Source organism: Alligator sinensis, unplaced genomic scaffold, assembly GCF_000455745.1.
Source record: "Alligator sinensis unplaced genomic scaffold, ASM45574v1 scaffold13_1, whole genome shotgun sequence".
NCBI classification, from domain to species: domain Eukaryota; kingdom Metazoa; phylum Chordata; order Crocodylia; family Alligatoridae; genus Alligator; species Alligator sinensis.
This window is the reverse complement of record NW_005841909.1, coordinates 3,192,000-3,211,513: the sequence shown is the minus strand read 5'-3', so window position 1 is coordinate 3,211,513 and position 19,514 is coordinate 3,192,000. Positions and strand designations below refer to the sequence as shown.

The following is a 19,514-nucleotide window of genomic DNA, read 5'->3' as shown; positions in this document are numbered from 1 at the left end:
GCGGGGGTCCATCACCCCCCATGGTCCCCTCCCCCTTCCTCCAGCCCCCCGACCCCTTACTTACCAGCACTGGAGCCTTGGTGCTAAAGCAGCTGCCTGTCCTACACGGGCAGGCCATGTGCTTCAGCACCAGGGCGAGGGGCCAGCCGCAGAGACGTTCTGGCAGCCAGAGCGTCTCTGTGGAGGATCCAGCCTCCAGTTGCCTCTGGGTACGGTCCGGGACTGTGCCCTGTCCCACTTTTTTTAACTGTTTTTTTTAGATCCCTGGATATCTAGGGGTCTAATTTTCTCCCCGTGCTGCAAGTTTGCAGTGCGGGGAACATTTTTTCGTTCCCGCACATACCTCTTGCCCCATCTCAAAGGGGTTTGAGATGGGGCAAGAGGCACATGTGCGCTCATCTAGATGTGCCCTGTATGTACAAACCAAACCAAACCAAACCAAACCTCCATATACTTACCTGGTATATGGTTGATTCCACAGTCTATTACAACAGCACCGGGTTTGATCCATTCACCTTTTACCATTTCAGCTTTGCCAGCTGCCACCACTAGGATATCAGCTTTACTGACCTAGAAGAATAGCTCTGTGTCAGTACAGCAGATGCAAATAAAAAGTTGTTTTATTTGTTTCTTTGCTTCCATTCATTTGCATTTTCAAAATGGTCCATTAAAGGAACAGACCCAGCAACACAAAATGGAAGTCCCTTAACCCTTCAACCCTTGGCTTGGGCATGGTTTTTTCTAGGACAGCTTCGGACCGAAAGCATCGGGATTATGAATTCAGAGGCATTAAGTTGAATTGGGGCCATAGGAAGGTCACTCTCCAGCCTCCTGAGGCTTGTGTTTCTTTATATTCATTGCTCTTCATTACTGCAGGCTGTCACAATTGAATCAATTGCTATTACAAGCACTACAAGAGTTCCTAGAAGCTCTGCCCAAATGCGTATGGTGACGGAGCCCCTTCCTTGGGGAGTTTACCATCAGAAGACAGAAAGGGAAGAGAAGGAAAAAGAAATCAGGTCTGTACTAAAGTCAGTAGAGCTATGTTGTGTATGAAAGTGGAGGAGTCACACCTCTAATCAACCTAACTATACCAAGAAAGCCCACTAGTGCCAATACAACATACACTGGCAAGTGTCCTTTTGCCAGCACTGTATTAAGGTTTATGCCAGGAGTGGTCAATCTGCAATACATATGCCATAAGCAACACTGACAGCTTCTGTAGGAGGCACACAGCAGATCATGGAACAGGTAAGCAGCACAGTGGCAGAGAGGGCAGCAGACAGACCTGCACACTGGGCAGGGAGCACAGAGAAGGAAGCAGAAAGCAGAGTAGTTGCTTGGAGAGGAAGCACAAGGCAGAAAACAGAAAGCAGAGCAGCAGATTGGACAGGGGAAAGGGATTGGAGTGGCACTCATGGAGGGTGTGGGACTAATTTATGGCATGCCTGCCAAAAAGGTTGGCTCCCACTAGCTTATACTGTTCCAGGAGGTGGCTCAAGTGTACTGACAAAAGGAGCTTCTTTTCTGATATTAGCTGAGTATCCACCAGGGGCTCTATTGGACTAGCTCTGCAGCAAAGCTAATGTACATTCAGTCAGAGCGGGAATGCAACTTGTCCCAATTCACGCATCAGGTCCATGGCAGAGCTAGGAGGAAAAGCCAAGTTTTGGACTCTATCCAGAGCCCTATGCATTACACAAGGTTTGACACTTGCATTTTACCATAAGCTTTCCTCTCCCAGAGTCTCCTTGCCTGCTAGCTGCACTTTAGCAACATAGCCGTGTGGGTTAAATAATTTCTGCTCATGAGTTTTGTTCTTTTCATAATTCTTTTAACCATGAGGCCGTGACACAGAGTTCCATAGAAATGCCAACATAAATCAACACTAATGCTAGTTTGGCTAGCATTGAGAAATCAGGCAGGTCAAGTTACAACTCCATTTTTAAAGTTGCAATCCATTGTAGCAGTTATTTTTAGTGTTAGCTTTGCTCCATCTAATTCTGCACAGGAAGAATTTAATTAGTGATTTTTCTTTCTTTTTTAATTTATTTGTAATTCACAGGAAAGAATCGTTTCCCTTTGCAAGTAAACTGTTATCAAGCTTAAGGACAGCTGGACAAGATAGTTAGTGTTACATTCTAAATGCCATGTGGACTCCCAGCTTCTACATTACAGCAGCATGGAGTTCTCCTGGTTTTGCAACTCTGTTACATTCACATGCATCTACTCCTTCTCCATCCTGGTTATCTGCCTGTAGAGATTTAGCAGCTTTGATTGCTGAAATACTTCCATTTTCTCAAAAAAATCTGAGTAGGTGGCAGTTAAGCAATAACCTATTTTTTAAACTCATACTGCTGAAAAGAAAAACAGCTTCAGTTCCTCTTCATGAACAACTTTAGAAGTTCTGATTAACTTCCAAAAGAGGCCTCTGAAGTAGTCTCCACTTTCGACAAGTGGGCTTTCAAGCAAAGACACACCACTCCCTGAAAGAACAAGGTATATGCTTACCTCCTCGGCCAGTGCTGAAGTCTTTGAGTGGCAAGTGGTTACAGTGGCATGGTTCCAAAGCAGCAGGTCATGCATTGGTGCACCAACAATTTTACTACGGCCAATCACCACTGCTCTTTTACCTGCTATTTGGACACCTGCAACAGAAAATCCAGTTTGTAGGTTAAAATGCCCCCACAAAATCAGAGACGTTCCAGGGAAAAGTAATTCATATACGAGTTGTTATTGAGCCATTTTTAGGAAGCCACAGTTAGCTCTAGAAAACAAAAACTGTATATGCTGGGGCTTTGAAGAGCAAGCAGCTGAGAGCTAAGGATACATTTTAATAGGCCTTCTTTCCTATCTGGAATGGCGAGAAGTTGGTGGCACCTCAATGAACATTAAAGCTTTTAAAAGAGGCTGTAATGTATGGTCTGCTGAACATAATTTTTCCTCCTCATCAGGGGACTGACACACAGTGCGCTCCTGAATAATGAGAACCAAGAAGAGCCATTAGTCCTCAAAAGATAGGTTAATTCCTTACCAGTCTGCCTGATAAGCTCCATGCACCCTTTAGGCGTACAAGGAATGAAGCAGTCCCCAAGGTCTCCTCTGGAGAGTTTCCCAGCATTGATGCTACTTAACCTGAAGCGTTTGAATTAAAAAAAAAAAAAAAGACAAGACAAAGCATGCTCCAGGACAAAGATTTTAAAGCTACATTAATGGGGGAAATGGTTGTATGGCTGCCAAAATACTAATAAAGTTTTTTCTCTAAAAAGAAGTAAAAAAGAAGCTATCGATTCAATCCACTTAGAAAACAAATTATATCCCAACTGTGAAATCAACTTACCCATCCACATCCTTTTCAGGTGCAACGGCATTAGTGATTTTCTCTGTATTGATTGGTTTATTAGAATCCAGAGGTAGCTGTACTATAAATCCATGAACAGCAGGGTTTTCATTCAAAGCAGTGATACACTTGAGCACCTACACACGTAATGCAGGGGCAGGACAAAAACATTGAAACAACACATTTAAATAAATGTGGGGTTACAACTTGAGTGTTGCTTTTTGTGCCTGGATAGACTTTAGGACACACAATATGTTGAATTCTCCCCAACAAAAATAAAAATTAGTCAAATATTTTGTCTTTTCAGGAACATCCAGACTAAACTCTTAAAGTCTTTTATAATATATAGGGATTCCAGTTCTTTTTGCTTGTGTCTGTCCTTAGGCATAGGTGTTTTTATCTTATAAAAACATAGGACAATGACACATGCAAACAACTGTTTTAAACTCCAGAATGAAGGGCTTCTTAACTAACTGACTAAGTCACTTACCTCAGCTTCTGTTGCTGTGTTTGGCAGCTTAATATGATTGGCATCGATTCCAATCTGCAAATGAAAATATTCAAAAGTTATTTTGGTTTTAAAGGACATGGAGAGGAACATATAAAAAATGGCTTGTTCACTCTCTCATTCCAGCCCATCCTTTTCAATAGAAATGAGCACGTGCTCTAGGTTCATAGATTCATAGACGTTAAGGGCTGGAAGGGACCTCACAAAATCATTGAGTCCAGCCCCCCCGCCATAGGCAGGAAGTCTGCTGGGGTCAAATGACCCCCACAAGATAAGTATCCGAACGCCATTTGAGTCCAGAGTACGTGCTTGCACCAGATCTAGCAGACAGACTGCTACTCCAATGAATACAAGCTAGAGAGGAGATCCGATTAGTACCTTCCCAGTAAAGATTCTTTAGCTGCTTTCTTATTCCATTCCATAAGTCAGTAAATAGGGGCAACCTCTTCTCCTGACAGAAGCTGAGATAGGAGAACTGATAGAGAACATGCTGCTCAGAAATGCTACTGGAGAGAAACGCAATACCAGCCATTGCCCTGGGCAGCAGGGGCTACGTGGCAGTGGGCAATAAGGCATTTCAGAGGCTGCAGAGTGATGAGCCAAAACAAGGCAAGTTCTTCTAAAAGGGAAAACAGATGTACAGGAGTTAGCTGGGGAAGAGGGAGGGAACCAGAAGGCTGCGTGGACCCAGAGAAACTAAGAGCCTGTGTACATTGGAATCGCTGCACCAACATGATTGCACTGACATCACTGGAGTAAGCCACACCAGTTCACAGTGTGGCACACCTGCATGATGGGGTTATAGTGGTGTATCACAGGAGCCAGACCAGTACTAAGTTCACCAGCACAAACGGGGCCAAACAGAGCTATTTGGTTACTGTTTTCTTTATATTCAAGTATCTGCTGTGCTGAGCGGGCAGCAAAATACCCAAGAAGAAAACACGCTGGTCGTCTTAGAATTACCTCAGCAGCAGCCTTCAGTTTCATACTGATGTAGAGATTCGAATCATCCCGATTCCCAACCTATAGGGGGAAAAAGAAGGAGACAAGTCACACTGGGGAGTAGGGCAAGAGGGGATCAAACTTGAACTCGAACGAAGGAATGGTCAGTCACCTAAAGGCCTTGTACAGGGACAGCATGACCTAACCATCTCCCAGCAGTGAAGGTGCATCTTATAGAAAGTAGAGAGCGGTACAGGTGTCAGATTTCTACCAAAATAGGAGCAGGTAGGGAAGAAGACTCATGATGACCACAACCTGTCACAACTGACCTAAACTCAGATTCTTAGCTTCTTCCCCAGTTCAGCGTAGAACAAGGCACAGGGACAGACAAATAAGAGTAGATGCAGTGCTTCAGCCACCCTTTGGAAGCTGCTCTTATAGGCATGCTCTCATAGTAAATGAGAGCCAAACTGCAGTAGGTTAGTGGTCAATAAAAGAGGCATAAAATTAGAGCAACTGAGTTTTCACTTTTTGTGGGATAAAAAACACATATATGGCTGTTAATGCAGAAAAAACGATGCATAGAAAAGCCCTGCCCCTTTCGCCTTATGGTGACATGCTCACCTGCTCATGCCACGCACAGCATGAAACTTACAGTCATTACCCAACTGATGATGTCACCCTAGATAAGGAAATCCCTTGCATGGCTACTGGTATGCAAAACCCACTAATGCATCTAAATATCCTTGACCTAGCTTCTAGTGTTGGCAAGAATAGCTCAGGAATCTGGACTTCCCTGTTAATGGCAGAGGTTGAGGGTGTAATCCATATTAGACCTAATCCTAGGGTTGTTGGTTGTAGCTGTGTTGGTCTAGGCAGACAAGGTTCTTTGGGTAGATGTGATATCTTTTATTAGACCAACTAAATAGTTGGAAATATTGTTCTTTGCAAGCTTTCAGGCACAAATGCCCTTCTTCAGGCACAGGGAGAGTCTGTTGGTTTTTAGTGTTTTCCTGGGTGGAATAGAAGCCAATATGCATAACGCATGTCTGTGACAATGCAAATCGTGTCAGTGAGGATCAGACAGGTGCGAGACAGGTACAGGGGATAAGGGGGAATGTTGACCGGGTATTAGAATGTAGCTGGTAAAATGCAGACAGGATACCTGGGGTTACCAAATGTTAGGCAGATTATAATATGCCACAAATCCAATGTCTATATATAGTCCATGACTTTTTGTAACCAGTAGATATATGAAATGAAGTTTGTAGGCTTGTTTGTGAAAGGTGTTTTGTAAATTCCCTTTGTGGATTAGAACTGAGAGACTGGGTGTCTTGTGAGAAGTGTGCACCCACAGGTAGTTGGGTGTTTTTGTCTTTGATAGATTTTTGGTGTGCGTTCATTCTGGTTTGCAGTTGTTGTTTGGTTTCTCCTATGTATTTTCCATCAGGGCGTTTAGTGCACTGGATGAGACGTATTACACATTTGGAGGTGCAGGTGTACGAACCAGGAATGGAGATGGTTCTGTTGTGGAGTGTGGCTATTCTGGGTGTGGCGGAGATGTGTTGGTAGGTTTTACATTTTTCATCCTGGCATGGTCTAGATCCATTTGGTGTGCTTTGGACCACAGGAAGTTTGCTTCTGGTGATGAGGTTCAGTGCTTGTTTAAAGGCTAGGATAAGTGGTTTTGGAAAGACTCTTTAAAAATTGGGTCTTCTTCTAGTATGGGTTGCAATTGTTTAAGGATTTTCCATATAGGTTTCAGGGAGGGATGTTATGTCATAACTAATGGTGTGAGATTCATGGGGATTTTCTTTTTGCACTGCATCAATTGCGAGAGCAAGGTGGCTCTTTCAAAAGTACGATCTATATCTCTGGAAAAGTGTCCTTGTTGGGTGAAAGCCCTTTTGAGATTTGCGAGGTGATGATTATAGGTATTCTCCTCAGTGCAAATTTGGTGGTATCAGAGGGCTTAGCTGTATATTACAGCTTTCCTGGTGTGTTTAGGGTGATTGCTAGTTCTGTGTAGTCTGTGGGTTTGTATGTATGTTGGTCCATGGGTTTCTTTTATATGGTGATTTGTATTTTACCATTCTGGATATTGATCAGACTGTCTAAAAAAGAAATGTTGGTGCTGGAGTATTCAAAAGATAGTCTGATGGAGAGGTAATAATTATTTAATTTGTGATGGAAATCAGAGACTGCAGGTTTTCAGTTCTAGTGATGAAGATGTCATCTATATATCTTAGGTACAGCATGGGTTTGATGGTGCAGTACTTGAGGAATACTTCTTCCAGGTGGGCCGTAAAAAGGTTGGCATATTGTTGGGCCATTTTGGTGCCCGCAGCTTTGCCCATGGTCTAGAGGAAGTGTTGGTTATTGAAACTTCAGTTGTGTGTGAGGATGAAGTGTGTAAGTTCAGTAATATCTTCAGGTCTGAATTTATCCCATTGCACATGAATAGCAACCAGTCCTTTGACTGAGGCTTTGAGGCAAGCTGGGAATATTTGATATAGAAGAAACCTAATTATATGCACAGAGGAGTCATTATTTATGAAGGAGCTTTTCAAAAGGCCCAAGTGTCAGCAAGGCACCTAACCGACACTCTTGCCTTTGAATATTTCTAGTTACATTGTTTTCCAACACAACCTGTGCTGCAAAGCAGCAAGTGGAGCATAAACTGCTGTAAGAGAAAGTGGAAGCAAGACAAAAGCTTACAATTCTTGGCCTTATCCAGTTGTTACAACACCAGCAGATTTCAGAAGGTATTTTGAATTCTCCTGTCTAACGTGACAAAGAAGGATTCCTGTATGAAAAGAGCAGTGAGGATTCCTGGCAAGACCCCAGCAAGTACTATGTGGAGCATCAGAGACACTGCTCCCCAGTGACTGTAGAGCTGGTTAACTCTGGTTCCCCCTCCCCAAATGCTGCGATAAGCAATTCACACTAACTGTATTAGCAGCCCAAATATGTCGGAGCTCTATAATGGACACTACAAAGATACAGTGTCTACTCTGAAGGGCTTGCAATCTAAGGCAGCAGCAAGCAGTAAGAGGAAATGTGCTGACTGGCACATGACTGATTTTTCTTGGTCTCTGTGTATAAGCTATCCCTCTCCAGCCATTATTAGTTCCCTGACAAGTAGTACAAGAAGTACAGCAGAAGCTGGTTTTCAGACAGAACTGACTGGGCAAAGCAGTCTGCAGGCCAGCTCATGAAGGGCTTTTCTATGTGTAGGGGCAAGAATGGAAGAAAGTGTGGAGACAGATCTGGAAAAAGTAGTGACATGTTAAAGGCCTGTTTTTGGCATGGAAAAAGAATGTTCAAACTTCAGTGCAAAGTCCAAGATTAACTCATGAAGCCTTAAAGCTTGCAGGGGTAGCATTGCTTCATCCCACTGCATGGAAGGTGGGTAGGTGGAGCTATGCAACTCAGTAAGGTGTTTCTGTCCCTGAACTGTTACAGGTCTACACCACCTCCTGAGCAAGACTGGGCATATGACCAATTATTAAGTCTGCACCTGATCCATGTATGCCTGGGTCCAAAAGCTTTTTCAGGAGACATCTTGTTGTGGCCCCAAGCATGCAGCCTGGCAGTCAGAGAGCCTGAACCCAGTGCCTAGGTAGTAATGAGGCATCCATTCCATAGATTTGCATGGCTGGGCCTGGGCAAAGCAGGTGCGAGTAGACAGGGTTTATTTTTCAGCAGTACACCCTTTCTGGCTCAGGAGGCAATTGAAGACATATCTAACTTGGCCAAAGACTGACTGGGCCATGGAGCATGAATTATTCTGTAGCAATCCAGATCAAAGCGCACAGGGCGGGGAGGTGGAAGATTGAACTAATCGTTTTGGGGATGGAGTTGTTCAAAAGACAGATGACTTCCATTCCTAGGGTGACCAGCTATGCCTCCTTGACAAGCATTGAAACTTTGCTCTCAAGCTTTTTTAAATAAAAAGCTTTCCCTTCTTTCTAACAGTCTGAGCATGAGGCTTCTGTAGAGAGGAGACCCTTGAGGCTAATTCAAGACCTGTAAAGAGGGGACTGTATTTCTTCAAGGATAAACACATATTAGATCCCTGCTTTGTCCTTGGAATAAGAAGAGAGCATTCTGCAGCTGCCCAATAGAATTACAAGGCAAACAGCAAGAGACAGCCATTCAGAAGCTCAGTGGTAAAAAGGACAGACAGAGGCCATTTCTGTAAAACCTACCAATTCTTTGTGTCTACAAAGTGACATGACAGCCCCTTGTTACAGCTAGTAGACCTGAGACTGAGAAAGGCTTCTGACCTGACAGCTTCTATTCTCAGAGCTGCAGAGAGAAAATACCGCATCCTAGAAAACAGACCCAATTTTGCAAACACCAATTCAAACATCCTCATTTGTGCTAGAGGGTGGTTCTTGTGTTTGGATGAAAGCTATCTTAAAAATAGTCTGCAATCAGTAGAGCTTTGTTCCTTTTGCTGCACCTAAGCATTTTCTGCGTTCAGTTCTCTTTCACATTCTCAACCACCCAACAGATCACCCACATAAATCACACGCTACCAAGTTGATTTCTGATGCAATGTTCCATGTCTGTGAGAATTAAGGGAACTGATATATATGCTGAGGGTCATATGGTTCATCTATAATAGCTAATATAGGGATTGTGCAGTAGTCTGTGCTTTAAAGGGCTTCTGTGCTTAGAAAAGGGGATTATTAATAAGAAATCTATCCTACTGAATGGGATGAGAAAAGTTGGAGGAGAAAAAGACTTTCCTTGAGTGCCAAAAGATTGACAAATATCACATAGCCGTGTTGAAATCCCACACTGACTTCAGTACATTTTATTTAGTTTCATTTGTTTTTAAAACTGCCATTTTGCAGGGCAGTTTTGGTGAAGGCACAAAGTGTTCCAAAGGTCTTACAATTAATGCCAAAGGGAAGGAAGATTCTAGGCTAGTTTCTCAAACAAAGTAAATACCTGCAAAATTGCAAGGCCTGGTTTGAAATCTGGGAATTTCTTCTTCATTACAGCCACTTGGTTCTTCAATCTGTCTCTTACTTCTCTGGACAGCAGAAAAAAAAAGCAGAAGTTAATCAACAGACCATTTTCATGAAAGAGCCCAAGTCAAGAGTTACAAAATATACAAGTGGACAAAGTCTGAAATGGTATTTTCAAAAGACACAGATGACTTAGGTATACAAGTCCAATGACTCCCAGTAGGACTGGTACACCCCAGTCACTTGGGCATTTTGAAAACTCCACCCAAGATCTTCTAAATCCATTCCCCCTCATGACTATCACATGGCACACAAGGAAAAGCAAACACGCTTTTCTGCATTACTAGGTAAATTACTAAGCCATACTTACCTACATTTTGCCAACTAGCTTCATTAGAGAAAATGATCAAAGACAATCTAAAGTAAGTGAGAAACATGGGGTCTCTAAGAGTATATCTTTACTGCAGGATTCACCTGAACACTAGGTTTAGCCTAGACCAGTGATTCTCAACCAGGATGCCAGGGTACCCTGGGGTGACATCAGATCCTTTGAAAGATGCCATAAGGTGTGAGGAGATAAATGAGGTGTGAGGATGTAAGCAGATAAGCTAGGCTTAGGCTTGTCCCTGCCTAGACAATCCTCCACTCCAGTGCCCACCCCATGTCAGAGGTAAGCAATAGAGGTGCACTGATATATTGGTCCATATAGTATCGGCACTGATAAAAGGAAAATTGACATTATTGGCAATCAGCTTTTTTTGGCCAGTGTAGCTGATAATGTCACTGATAAATAAAATATTATGTGCATGAGTGCGGCCGCAACATGCACGCGCCCAGGAATAAAGCCCAGCAGCATGGAGAGCAGTGTCTGGCTGGTAAGTATGTGAAGGGGCAGGGGGGAGGGAAGGGGTATGGGGGGGACATATCAAAGCCCCCACGGTGAGGGAGGAAGTGGGGCTGAGGCAGATGCTGCCCAGCCGGGGCATGGCACAGGGCAGAGCTGCAGGCAGCTCATCTGGGGACTGCGGGGGAGAGGGGCTCCCCACCATGTGTGCACCCCTGTGGGGGGCAAGGGCGGGCTGCGCCGGCCTCTTCCCAGCAGGGGACTAGGCCAGGGCTGCACTCGGGGCAGGCGGCAGTGGCACTGCAAGGGTGGGCTATGGGGAATTTTGGGGTGGCTGTAGTCCATAGAGTTAGGCTAACCTAAATGCTAGCTTCCCTGTGGGTGCATCTACATGCGCAATTAATGCAAAGCAATAAACTCCAGAGCAGTTCGAGCTGGAATAAACTGCTTCTGGGTGCAGCATCTACATGTGTACCTGGGACAGCAGCAATTTGAGTCAGGCTGGAGCAGGCCCCCAGCTGGCTGGGCTGACCAGGCACAATTTATGGTCCCAGTCAGCATCTACACATGCATTTCAGCACAGTAAATTACTCTACCGTAAGACAGTACTGTCCTGACGGTACTATCTTATGGCAGAGTTAATTAGTTTACTGTGCCCTAACGCCAGTGCACATGTAGATGGTGATGCTTTACTGCGGAACTAATTAGTCTACGCTGCAGTAAAACGCATGTGTGGATGCACCTTGTGTTACCCATGAGTGTAGGCAGAGCTAATTATTAGATACTGATGACAGAACAGATACCTTAGTTACTCATAATTGCCAAGAAAGTGGTTCAGGGCTTCAAATCCTTCATCCAAATACTGGGCAAAGGATTTAACAGTTTCAATTACAAGTAATACACCTAATAAATGCAGCGTGTTGCCACCCCACCCTATAGCTACTTCATACCAAACTTTTTCCATGGTGGGGGAGGCAGGCAGGGGAATCTGTGCAGGCTCCAAACATTTTAGAGCTGAACACAGATAGCCCTATTGCATTCACCTGTCTTAAACCTACAGCACTGGGCAGATGAGAGCTGTTCTTCCCTACGCAACAGGGGTATTAAAAGCCTCAGTCTGTTAATGCTGTGAAGCTCTCAAGACATAGGGACAAGGCAATAAATAAAATTGCCAGTAAGGGATAAGCTGTGACTAAGAGGAGCCCTCCTGAATCCCACAGACGTGGATCCCTTAGCACACATTCAGGACCATTGCTCCACCATTGCTGTACCAGTCACAGCAGAAAGGGGAAGTCGATCCAACGTGGCTGGGATTTCTCTTGCCTGAGGAATGCCATGAAGTTGTAAACACAATGGATCCAGCTCTGTGCTGCTCCTCCTCCCCACTTTCCCCTCCCTTCCAGACAGTCCCCTACGGCACTAGTTCTTAATGGGGTTGGGAGACCTGGATTCAATTCCTCTAACAGCTCCTGGGCGAGTCACTTTCACTTCCTGTATCTCAAGTTTCCCCACCTGGGAGAACAATGCGTGCGTCTGCTGTATAGGATCTTAAGACCTACACATGCACACATTAAATATGAGCCAAGGATTAGTATTGCAACCTCTTCCTAATTTTACAAAGCAGCTACTTGTTGAAGGCCACGCTATGCTACTTACTTTTGTTACAAGAGGAACATGTGATCAGTGCCAGCATATTAGAAAATGCTCTGGAAGCCACAAAGAGACATGAGACATGGCAAATTAGCGACCCAGTAAAAACACCTAGGCATGACTAACTTTACCCACATGGAACAGACCCTCAAAATAACTATGCGCACCAATAAAGATAAGCACGAGCTTAAGTACTCTCACGATCAAGGTCTAAGGATATGAACACAAACAAGTTACTACAAGGCAAGTCAGGGTGCGTATTTACAGCATGTTTCCTGTCAATTAACTGAGCGATCAGGATGCACACAAGAATAGCTCCCATTCCTACCTTGCCAGCAGCCATGGCTTACACCATCTCATACTTCTTTCATTTCTCTTAAATAGAGATTAGTTCAGTTTTCTCCCTCCAGCTACATAAGAAAATGAACATTAGAAAACTAAGCGGAGATGGCAGTTCCTACCGTTTCTCAAACCAAAATCTTGCAAGTCATTTGTTAGGCAGCCATCTAGTGTTCACTAAGAGGAAACTGCTCTGGTTTAGCATCTGACAAAGCAGGCTGTCGACTATACAAGCTCATGCCCCTCTGAACCAATTAATCTCCAAGATGCCACCTTGCCTTGCCTTCTGCACTGTTTTATCCGGGAGAAAAGCCACACGCACACACACAGACACACACACACACTGAAGTGCCTTTATAAAATGGAAAATGATAGTACAAATTAAGTGTAAAAGACCCTTCCTCGCTGCAAGTTCAAGACTTCAATATATGTTAACACATTTTAAAACAATTGTTGGAAGTCAGGTCCTTATTTACTCTACCCAGCGCTCCTTCTGAAAGCAGTATTTTGTGAGCTCTACCACAAAAACAATGTAATCTCCCTAAAGACTGTCACTTATTTGAAATAAGTAAAAAGAGCCCAGATGCCCTGCAATTCTCTTGATACCACGTATTCATGCAGGAGTTTTACCATTTGACATGTATGAACTACTCCAAGTATTATTCCACAAGCTCCCTGCCATATTGCATAGAAAGGGTCAAGGGGTCCATCCTGAGACATGAAAGCACGTGTCTCTAAGCCAGTGATTCTCAGCCAGGCTGCCACGACACCTTCGGTTGCCATGAGATTCTTTTAAGGGTGCTATGCTGCAACTCCCTACCTGACATGGGCATGTATTAGTCCTACACAATTCACAAGCTAAAAATCAGTTATTACAATCAGAGATTTCATAGATTTCATAGACACCAGGGCTGGAAGGGACCTTGGAAGATCATCAAGTCCAGCCCCCTGCCCCAGGAGCAGGAAGTCAGCAGGGGTCATAGGATCCCAGCAAGATAAACATCTAAATGTCTCTTGACGGTGTTCAATGTAGGTGCTTGAACCAGCTCCCGTGGCAGGCTATTCCAGACCTTGGGGGCTTGGACAGTAAAGAAGTTCTTTCTTATGTCCAGCCTGAAATGGTCATGGAGGAGTTGGTGACCATTCGACCTTGTCATCCCTTGGCGGCGCTTTGGTGAACAGACGTTCCCCCAGATCCTGGTGAACACCCCTGATAAACTTATAGGTGGCCACGAGATCACCCCTGAGCCTGCGCTTTTCCAGGCTGAAGAGTCCCATGGCTTGCAGCCTCTCATCCTAAGGTCTGTTTTCCTGACTTCATCATGCGCGTGGCTCTTCCTCTGCACTCTCTCAAGCTTCCCATATGGGAGATTTCCCGTATGAATCCATAGTGCCAAAAACATTCTGACCTGCTGTGGTCTTTTGGAGTTCTTTGCAACAGAACTGCTCTATTATTTTTTCCAACAGAACTGCTCTATTATTTTTTCTATAATCAAAAAAGTGAAAGCAGAGAGCTGGCATTTTCTGAAAGGTGCCTTGAGTCAAAAAAGGTTGCAAACCACTATTCTAAGAACACAGATCCAAAGTTTAAAGGGGATGGCTATATGGTGGCTAGGGGGAGAATTTACAGCGAGTCAGTACCTCATAGGAGCTTTTTTCTGAGCTCTTGTACCTCTCAGTAAATAGAGGCAACTTGCCCCTCAAAGAAACAGAGCCCGTTGGATAAAGGTAATATGAGCTAAAACAAGTTATATGAATACTTGTATGGACAATGGACAAAATATGTAAGTGCTTATAGTGGTTTTAAAAAGGGTCATTATACTAAGCTGAACAAGAGTCCCATAATGCTTTGGTGTGCATGGTGAGGGATGCAGCTAGTTCTTGTGTTTGCATGATCTTGTACCCTTAACCCTAATAGGTGGCATGCACGGCTGCAAGAGAAAGATAAAGGAGAGAACATCACTCGGTATAGAAATGGATATTCCTGGAATAAGAAACTGTCACACTGTCTGTAGGAATTAGGTCCAAAAACAAAGGCCAGGAAATGACTGGATAATTCATATAACAAAAAAGCATCTTGATTTGAATCAAAATTCTCTGTTGCAAGATGGAGAGTGTGTGTGTGTGTACATCCATGTGTGCATGCAGATAGAGGGGATTAACTGGAACAGTGCACAACCCCCTATAAAAGTCTAGCATGTAGCCAAGGCAGACCATATATGAAGAGATACAGCTCTGGATCCAGTGAAGACTATAAGAGCAGAATGGGGTGACTGATCATTACCTGATTCTGCTCTGCCAAATGTTATTATAAACTTAGAAATTGAAGGTGATAACACATTATCCTAAAATTCTCCTAAACAAAGCTATCTTAAATAAGTTTGCAAATAGCAGAAGGGACTTGGCCCACATCCAAACAGGCTGGCTGGCTTGCATTTATCACAGGTAAGAGCACACAGACAGGCAGTTGCTGCGAGGAGCTGATGTGCTGCGGAGTGTCAGGTGCTGATTTCGGACCCCTAAAATCCTGATAGAATAGAGGCTTGATCAGCCAGGAGGCCTCTTCCACGTGCCAGAACAGGAGAGCTCCAACTGACAGAGGCTGGTCAACACGAAACAGGGAGGAGCGTGTCGGAAGGGAGTTTGTTGGGTACTTTCATAGATTCATAGATGCTAGGGTCGGAAGGGACCTCAATAGATCATCGAGTCCGACCCCCTGCATAGGCAGGAAAGAGAGCTGGGGTCAGATGACCCCAGCTAGATGCTTATCTAACCTCCTACTTACCTGACACTGGTCTGAAATAGGCTTAGACCTTTGCAGAAGCAAGCCCTGAAACACAAACCCGAATAAATGGCAGGAGGGCACCTCGGTCCAAACAAACTCATCTGAAATGACTAGACACTGAAAGGCAGGAGTCCAGCCTGAGACACTCACTGCAGCTGGAAGCTTAGAGATCACATAGGACTTGCTGTCTTTATTTTTTAAATTGGGATCACTTTACCTGCCACTGAGTTAAATGGTTCATGCAGCCATAACCTTTGACTGTTAACCTTCACGATGTGCTGGCTTTTGCAGGGAGTGCTATTTGGGGAGGATGAAGTACAGTACAACCTCACTATAACAAACCCTGTCGATAATGAACTCCCACTTTTAACAATCCCAACCACAGGAGCTCATGTTTTTATCATCATAATGCAGCAAATTGGTAAACCCTACTACAGCAAACATCCTCTTTTAATGAACTGCTCTCATAGCCGCTGGTTATAACCAGGCTGAACTGTATATTATTTTGCCACAGTACAGTCTCAAGCAGCTTTATAGTGGTGTGAGCTGTGGCTGTTTCTCATACTGTAACGGGTGTTCCTTCTTTGCGCCCTGTCCAAGTTCCCCTGGTATAAAATGAGGGTATCACTACTTCTGAGATCATAAAGAAGATTGAAAGATCTTGTGAAGATTCGAAAAATCCTGAATCTTAGAAAACAGCAAAGGATCACAAAAGTATGATGACCCCACACTGCCTATCCTAAAGTATCCAGAGGACTAATAACTGTAGCAATTTCAAAGGATACCAACATAAGCTGTTAGGAAGCGAATGTTACATCTCCTTCACTCTGTAGCTATACAAGCCTAGCAAAACTAATGCAACTCTAATACTGATTGAATCAGGGTCCAGGTTTGGGGATTAAGCCCCCACGTATTGCCACAGGATTGTGCGGCTGGAATTTACATCTGAACAGATGATGCCCACGCCAGAGCAGCCACATCCTACCCGTAAAGGATTAAAAGGTACATCTGCCTAGGTTCCAGGGCAGGGCAATCCAAACAGCAGCCTACCGAGGACGTGCAGTCTGCAAATAGTTCATCATAGCCTGGGCGGGGGTTGGAAATTCTGTGGTAAAGCAAGGGATTAGGGATCTGTGTAGGATAGTTTGGATAGGGAGGATCCTGCCTCAGGCAGGGGGCTGGACTAGACTTCTGGAGGTCCGGTCCAGGCTGACTTCTCTATAATCCTAAAATGAGGCACAATACAAGCCTACTTAAAGACAGCTTTCATTTAGGAACACAGACATGCAACCCCAAACAGACCTTGTCAGTTTGGCACTTTCCAGGGACATGCCATGGTGCTGCCAGCCATCCGGCCAGTGGCCTTGATCTAGTCAGTTCTCAGAAAGAGGGAGGGGGACACTCTGCTAAGGGAAGACACATGGAACAAAGGGACATACACCTTATCTGTTCCCAGCTCTACCATTCACTGTCTGATCCTGGGCATGTCATTATTTCATCATTCTTGTCCCAAGGGGTAGGCTGATTACTTTTAAAAGCCCTAATTGCTGCTTAGTTTTGAACAGTCTCAAGGCTGGGGCACACTTAAAAGTTTTGCCAATAAATGAGGCCACCTACTGGGTCACGGCAATTATATTAGAAGAAAAAAATCTTTTTGCAGGTATATCTTTTTTCACTCAGGGAACTGCTATAATAAAGGACTTTTCTGCCTGCAAAAGGGGAGTCTGCACTTGATGATTTGATGCTAGGGCAAATAGTTTGATATTACCACCATTATGCTAGCAAGCAGCCTGGAAACAGCGTTCATTAAGACTTTCTGCCTTGCTTGTTGGGCTCTGAATGATTTAATCTGTCCCAACCCAGGAAGCAGAAATGATTTTACCTCTACAAATTAACCAGCTCTTTGGAAGGAAGCATATGAAGTAGTCTGAAAAAACAAACAAATCTTTGGAAGACTTCTACACCCCAACCAAGGGGTTGGAAGCTACACTCCTTCAGCAGGCCCTTTGTTTTAAAAATGCAATTAGAAAGGGAAAAATATAAAAAAAACCCAACAACTCATTTTTAAAAGCACTGATTACAAAAGAAGGGAGTTACAACAGACCTTCTCAGAAGTTACCTCACTGTTGCCAACAAGGGTGGGATCACAAGTGCAAACTAGTAGCCAGTAATTTTATCGCCATCACCTGCACCCACTGGCTGTGTCCAGACATGTGTGGATGTTTGGTTCCCCAGGGACAACTAGCGGTGGTAGACCTTGGACCCCTGCTAGTTGAAGCCAGGGAACACATGTGCCATGAGTGCGCTGGCAGCAAGTTGCCCCAGATGGGGTAGGGGAGGCTGGGGCCACTACTGGGCTGGCCCCAGCAGCCTTAGATTTCATAGGCATTTGGGCTGGAAGGGACCTCAGAAGATCATCAAGTCCAGCCCCCTGCCCAAGGGGCAGGACGTCAGCAGGGGTCATAGGATCCCAGCAAGATAAACATCCAAATGTCTCTTGAAGGCATTCAAAGTAGGTGCCTGAACCACCTCCAGCAGCAGGCTATTCCAGACCTTGGGGGCTTGGACAGTAAAGAAGTTCTTCCTTATGTCCTGCCTGAAACAGGCATGGAGGAGTTTGTGACCGGTCAATCTTGTCATCCCTTGGGTCGCTCTGGTGAACAGATGTTCCCTCAGATCCTGATGAGCACCCCGATAAACTTATAGGTGGCCACCAGATCACCCGTGAGCCTGAGCTTTTCCAGGCTGAAGAGTCCCATAGCTCTCAGCCTCTCATCATAAGGTCTGTTTTCCTGCCCTCTGATCATGCATGTGGCTCTCCTCTGCGCTCTCTCAAGCTTCTCCACATCCTTTTTGACTTGTGGAGCCCAAAACTGGATGCAGTACTCCAGCTGCGGCCTCACCAAAGCTGAGTACAACGGGAGAACGACGTCCTGGGATTTGCTTTAGAAGCATCTATGGATGCAAGCCAGCGTTTTGCTCGCTTTACTAGCTGCAGCACCATGTAGATGGCTCATGTTCATCTTGTGGTCAATCGTGACCCCCCAAGTCCCTTTTGTCCATAGTGCTAGTCAGTGTAGCACTGCCGAGCTTATAAGCATACTGTGGGTTTTTCTTTCCAAGGTGGCGAACCTTGCATTTTTCAGTGTTAAACACCATCAGGTTCTCATCTGCCCATTTCCTGAGCCTGTCAAGGTCAGCCTGGATCGCCCTCCTGTCCTCAAGTGTGGACACTTTACCCCAAAGTTTGGTGTAGTCGGCAAACTTGGCCAGTCTGCTTCTGATACCAATGTCCACATCATTAATGAAGATGTTGAATAGTATAGGCCCAAGGACAGAGCCTTCAGGGACCCCACTGGTCACAGCTCACCACAACAATTGATTTCCGTCAACCACCACCCTCTGGGTCCGATCACGGAGCCAATTCCCCAGCCAGTGGATTGTGGTGAAGCCGAGGCCGCAGTTGGCCAGTTTTAGTAGAGGTGGTCGTGGGATACCAGATCGAAGGCTTTTTTAAAGTCAAGATATACATCATCAATCTCTTCCCCTTGTCCAGGTGATAGGTCACCTGGTCATAAAAGGAAATAAGATTGGTGAAGCAAGACCTACCTGGGGGGCCTCTGAAGGCTGCAGCTAAATTGTTCCTGCCATACAGAGCCTGGCTGGCAGTGGAGCGAGGTCCAGGCTTTGGCTTTGGGTGGCACATGCTGCCACCGGTGCGCCACTGCTTTTTTTCCCCTGCAGGTTTTTTTGACCTGGGAGCAACATGTCAAAAAAACTCCTCCATGCTGCTCCCTTGCAGGATGAACAATTGAACGTGCGGTATGTGGCACCACAGACACATCTGTGGTGCCACATATCAAGGCTCACATTTGCGAGAGCCCGGCAGGACAAATTATGCTGAGGGGAAACCAGCACAGGTTCGTGGCAGGCAGATCGTGCCTGACTAATCTAGTCTCTTTTTATGACCAGGTTACGAAACGCTTGGACACAGGAGGAGGGGTGGATGTCGTAGACTTAGACTTCAGGAAGGCCTTCGATACGGTATCCCACCCCATACTGGTGAACAAGTTAGGAGGCTGTGACTTGGATGACTACACAGTCCAGTGGGTGGCGAATTGGCT

The 19,514-nt window shown here is 44.9% G+C and overlaps 1 protein-coding gene across 2 annotated transcripts in view; it reads right to left on the bottom strand.

The window, feature by feature from the left end:
• MTHFD1 (methylenetetrahydrofolate dehydrogenase, cyclohydrolase and formyltetrahydrofolate synthetase 1) overlaps positions 1-19,514 on the bottom strand; it is a 72,814-nt gene that overhangs the window by 45,977 nt on the left and 7,323 nt on the right. Inside the window, exons 1-8 of one of the 2 annotated variants that reach the window (XM_025197928.1) lie at positions 12,595-12,641; positions 9,753-9,837; positions 4,812-4,871; positions 3,831-3,884; positions 3,341-3,477; positions 3,035-3,135; positions 2,512-2,648; positions 459-570 (exon numbers count right to left, since the gene is read on the bottom strand). In XM_025197928.1, the coding sequence (XP_025053713.1) occupies positions 459-570; positions 2,512-2,648; positions 3,035-3,135; positions 3,341-3,477; positions 3,831-3,884; positions 4,812-4,871; positions 9,753-9,837; positions 12,595-12,626 (718 nt within the window). In that variant the 5' untranslated portion in view covers positions 12,627-12,641. Of the gene's footprint in view, positions 1-458; positions 571-2,511; positions 2,649-3,034; positions 3,136-3,340; positions 3,478-3,830; positions 3,885-4,811; positions 4,872-9,752; positions 9,838-12,594; positions 12,642-19,514 lie in introns of those variants that run through there. The other variant, XM_006018691.3, reaches the window with a different exon arrangement.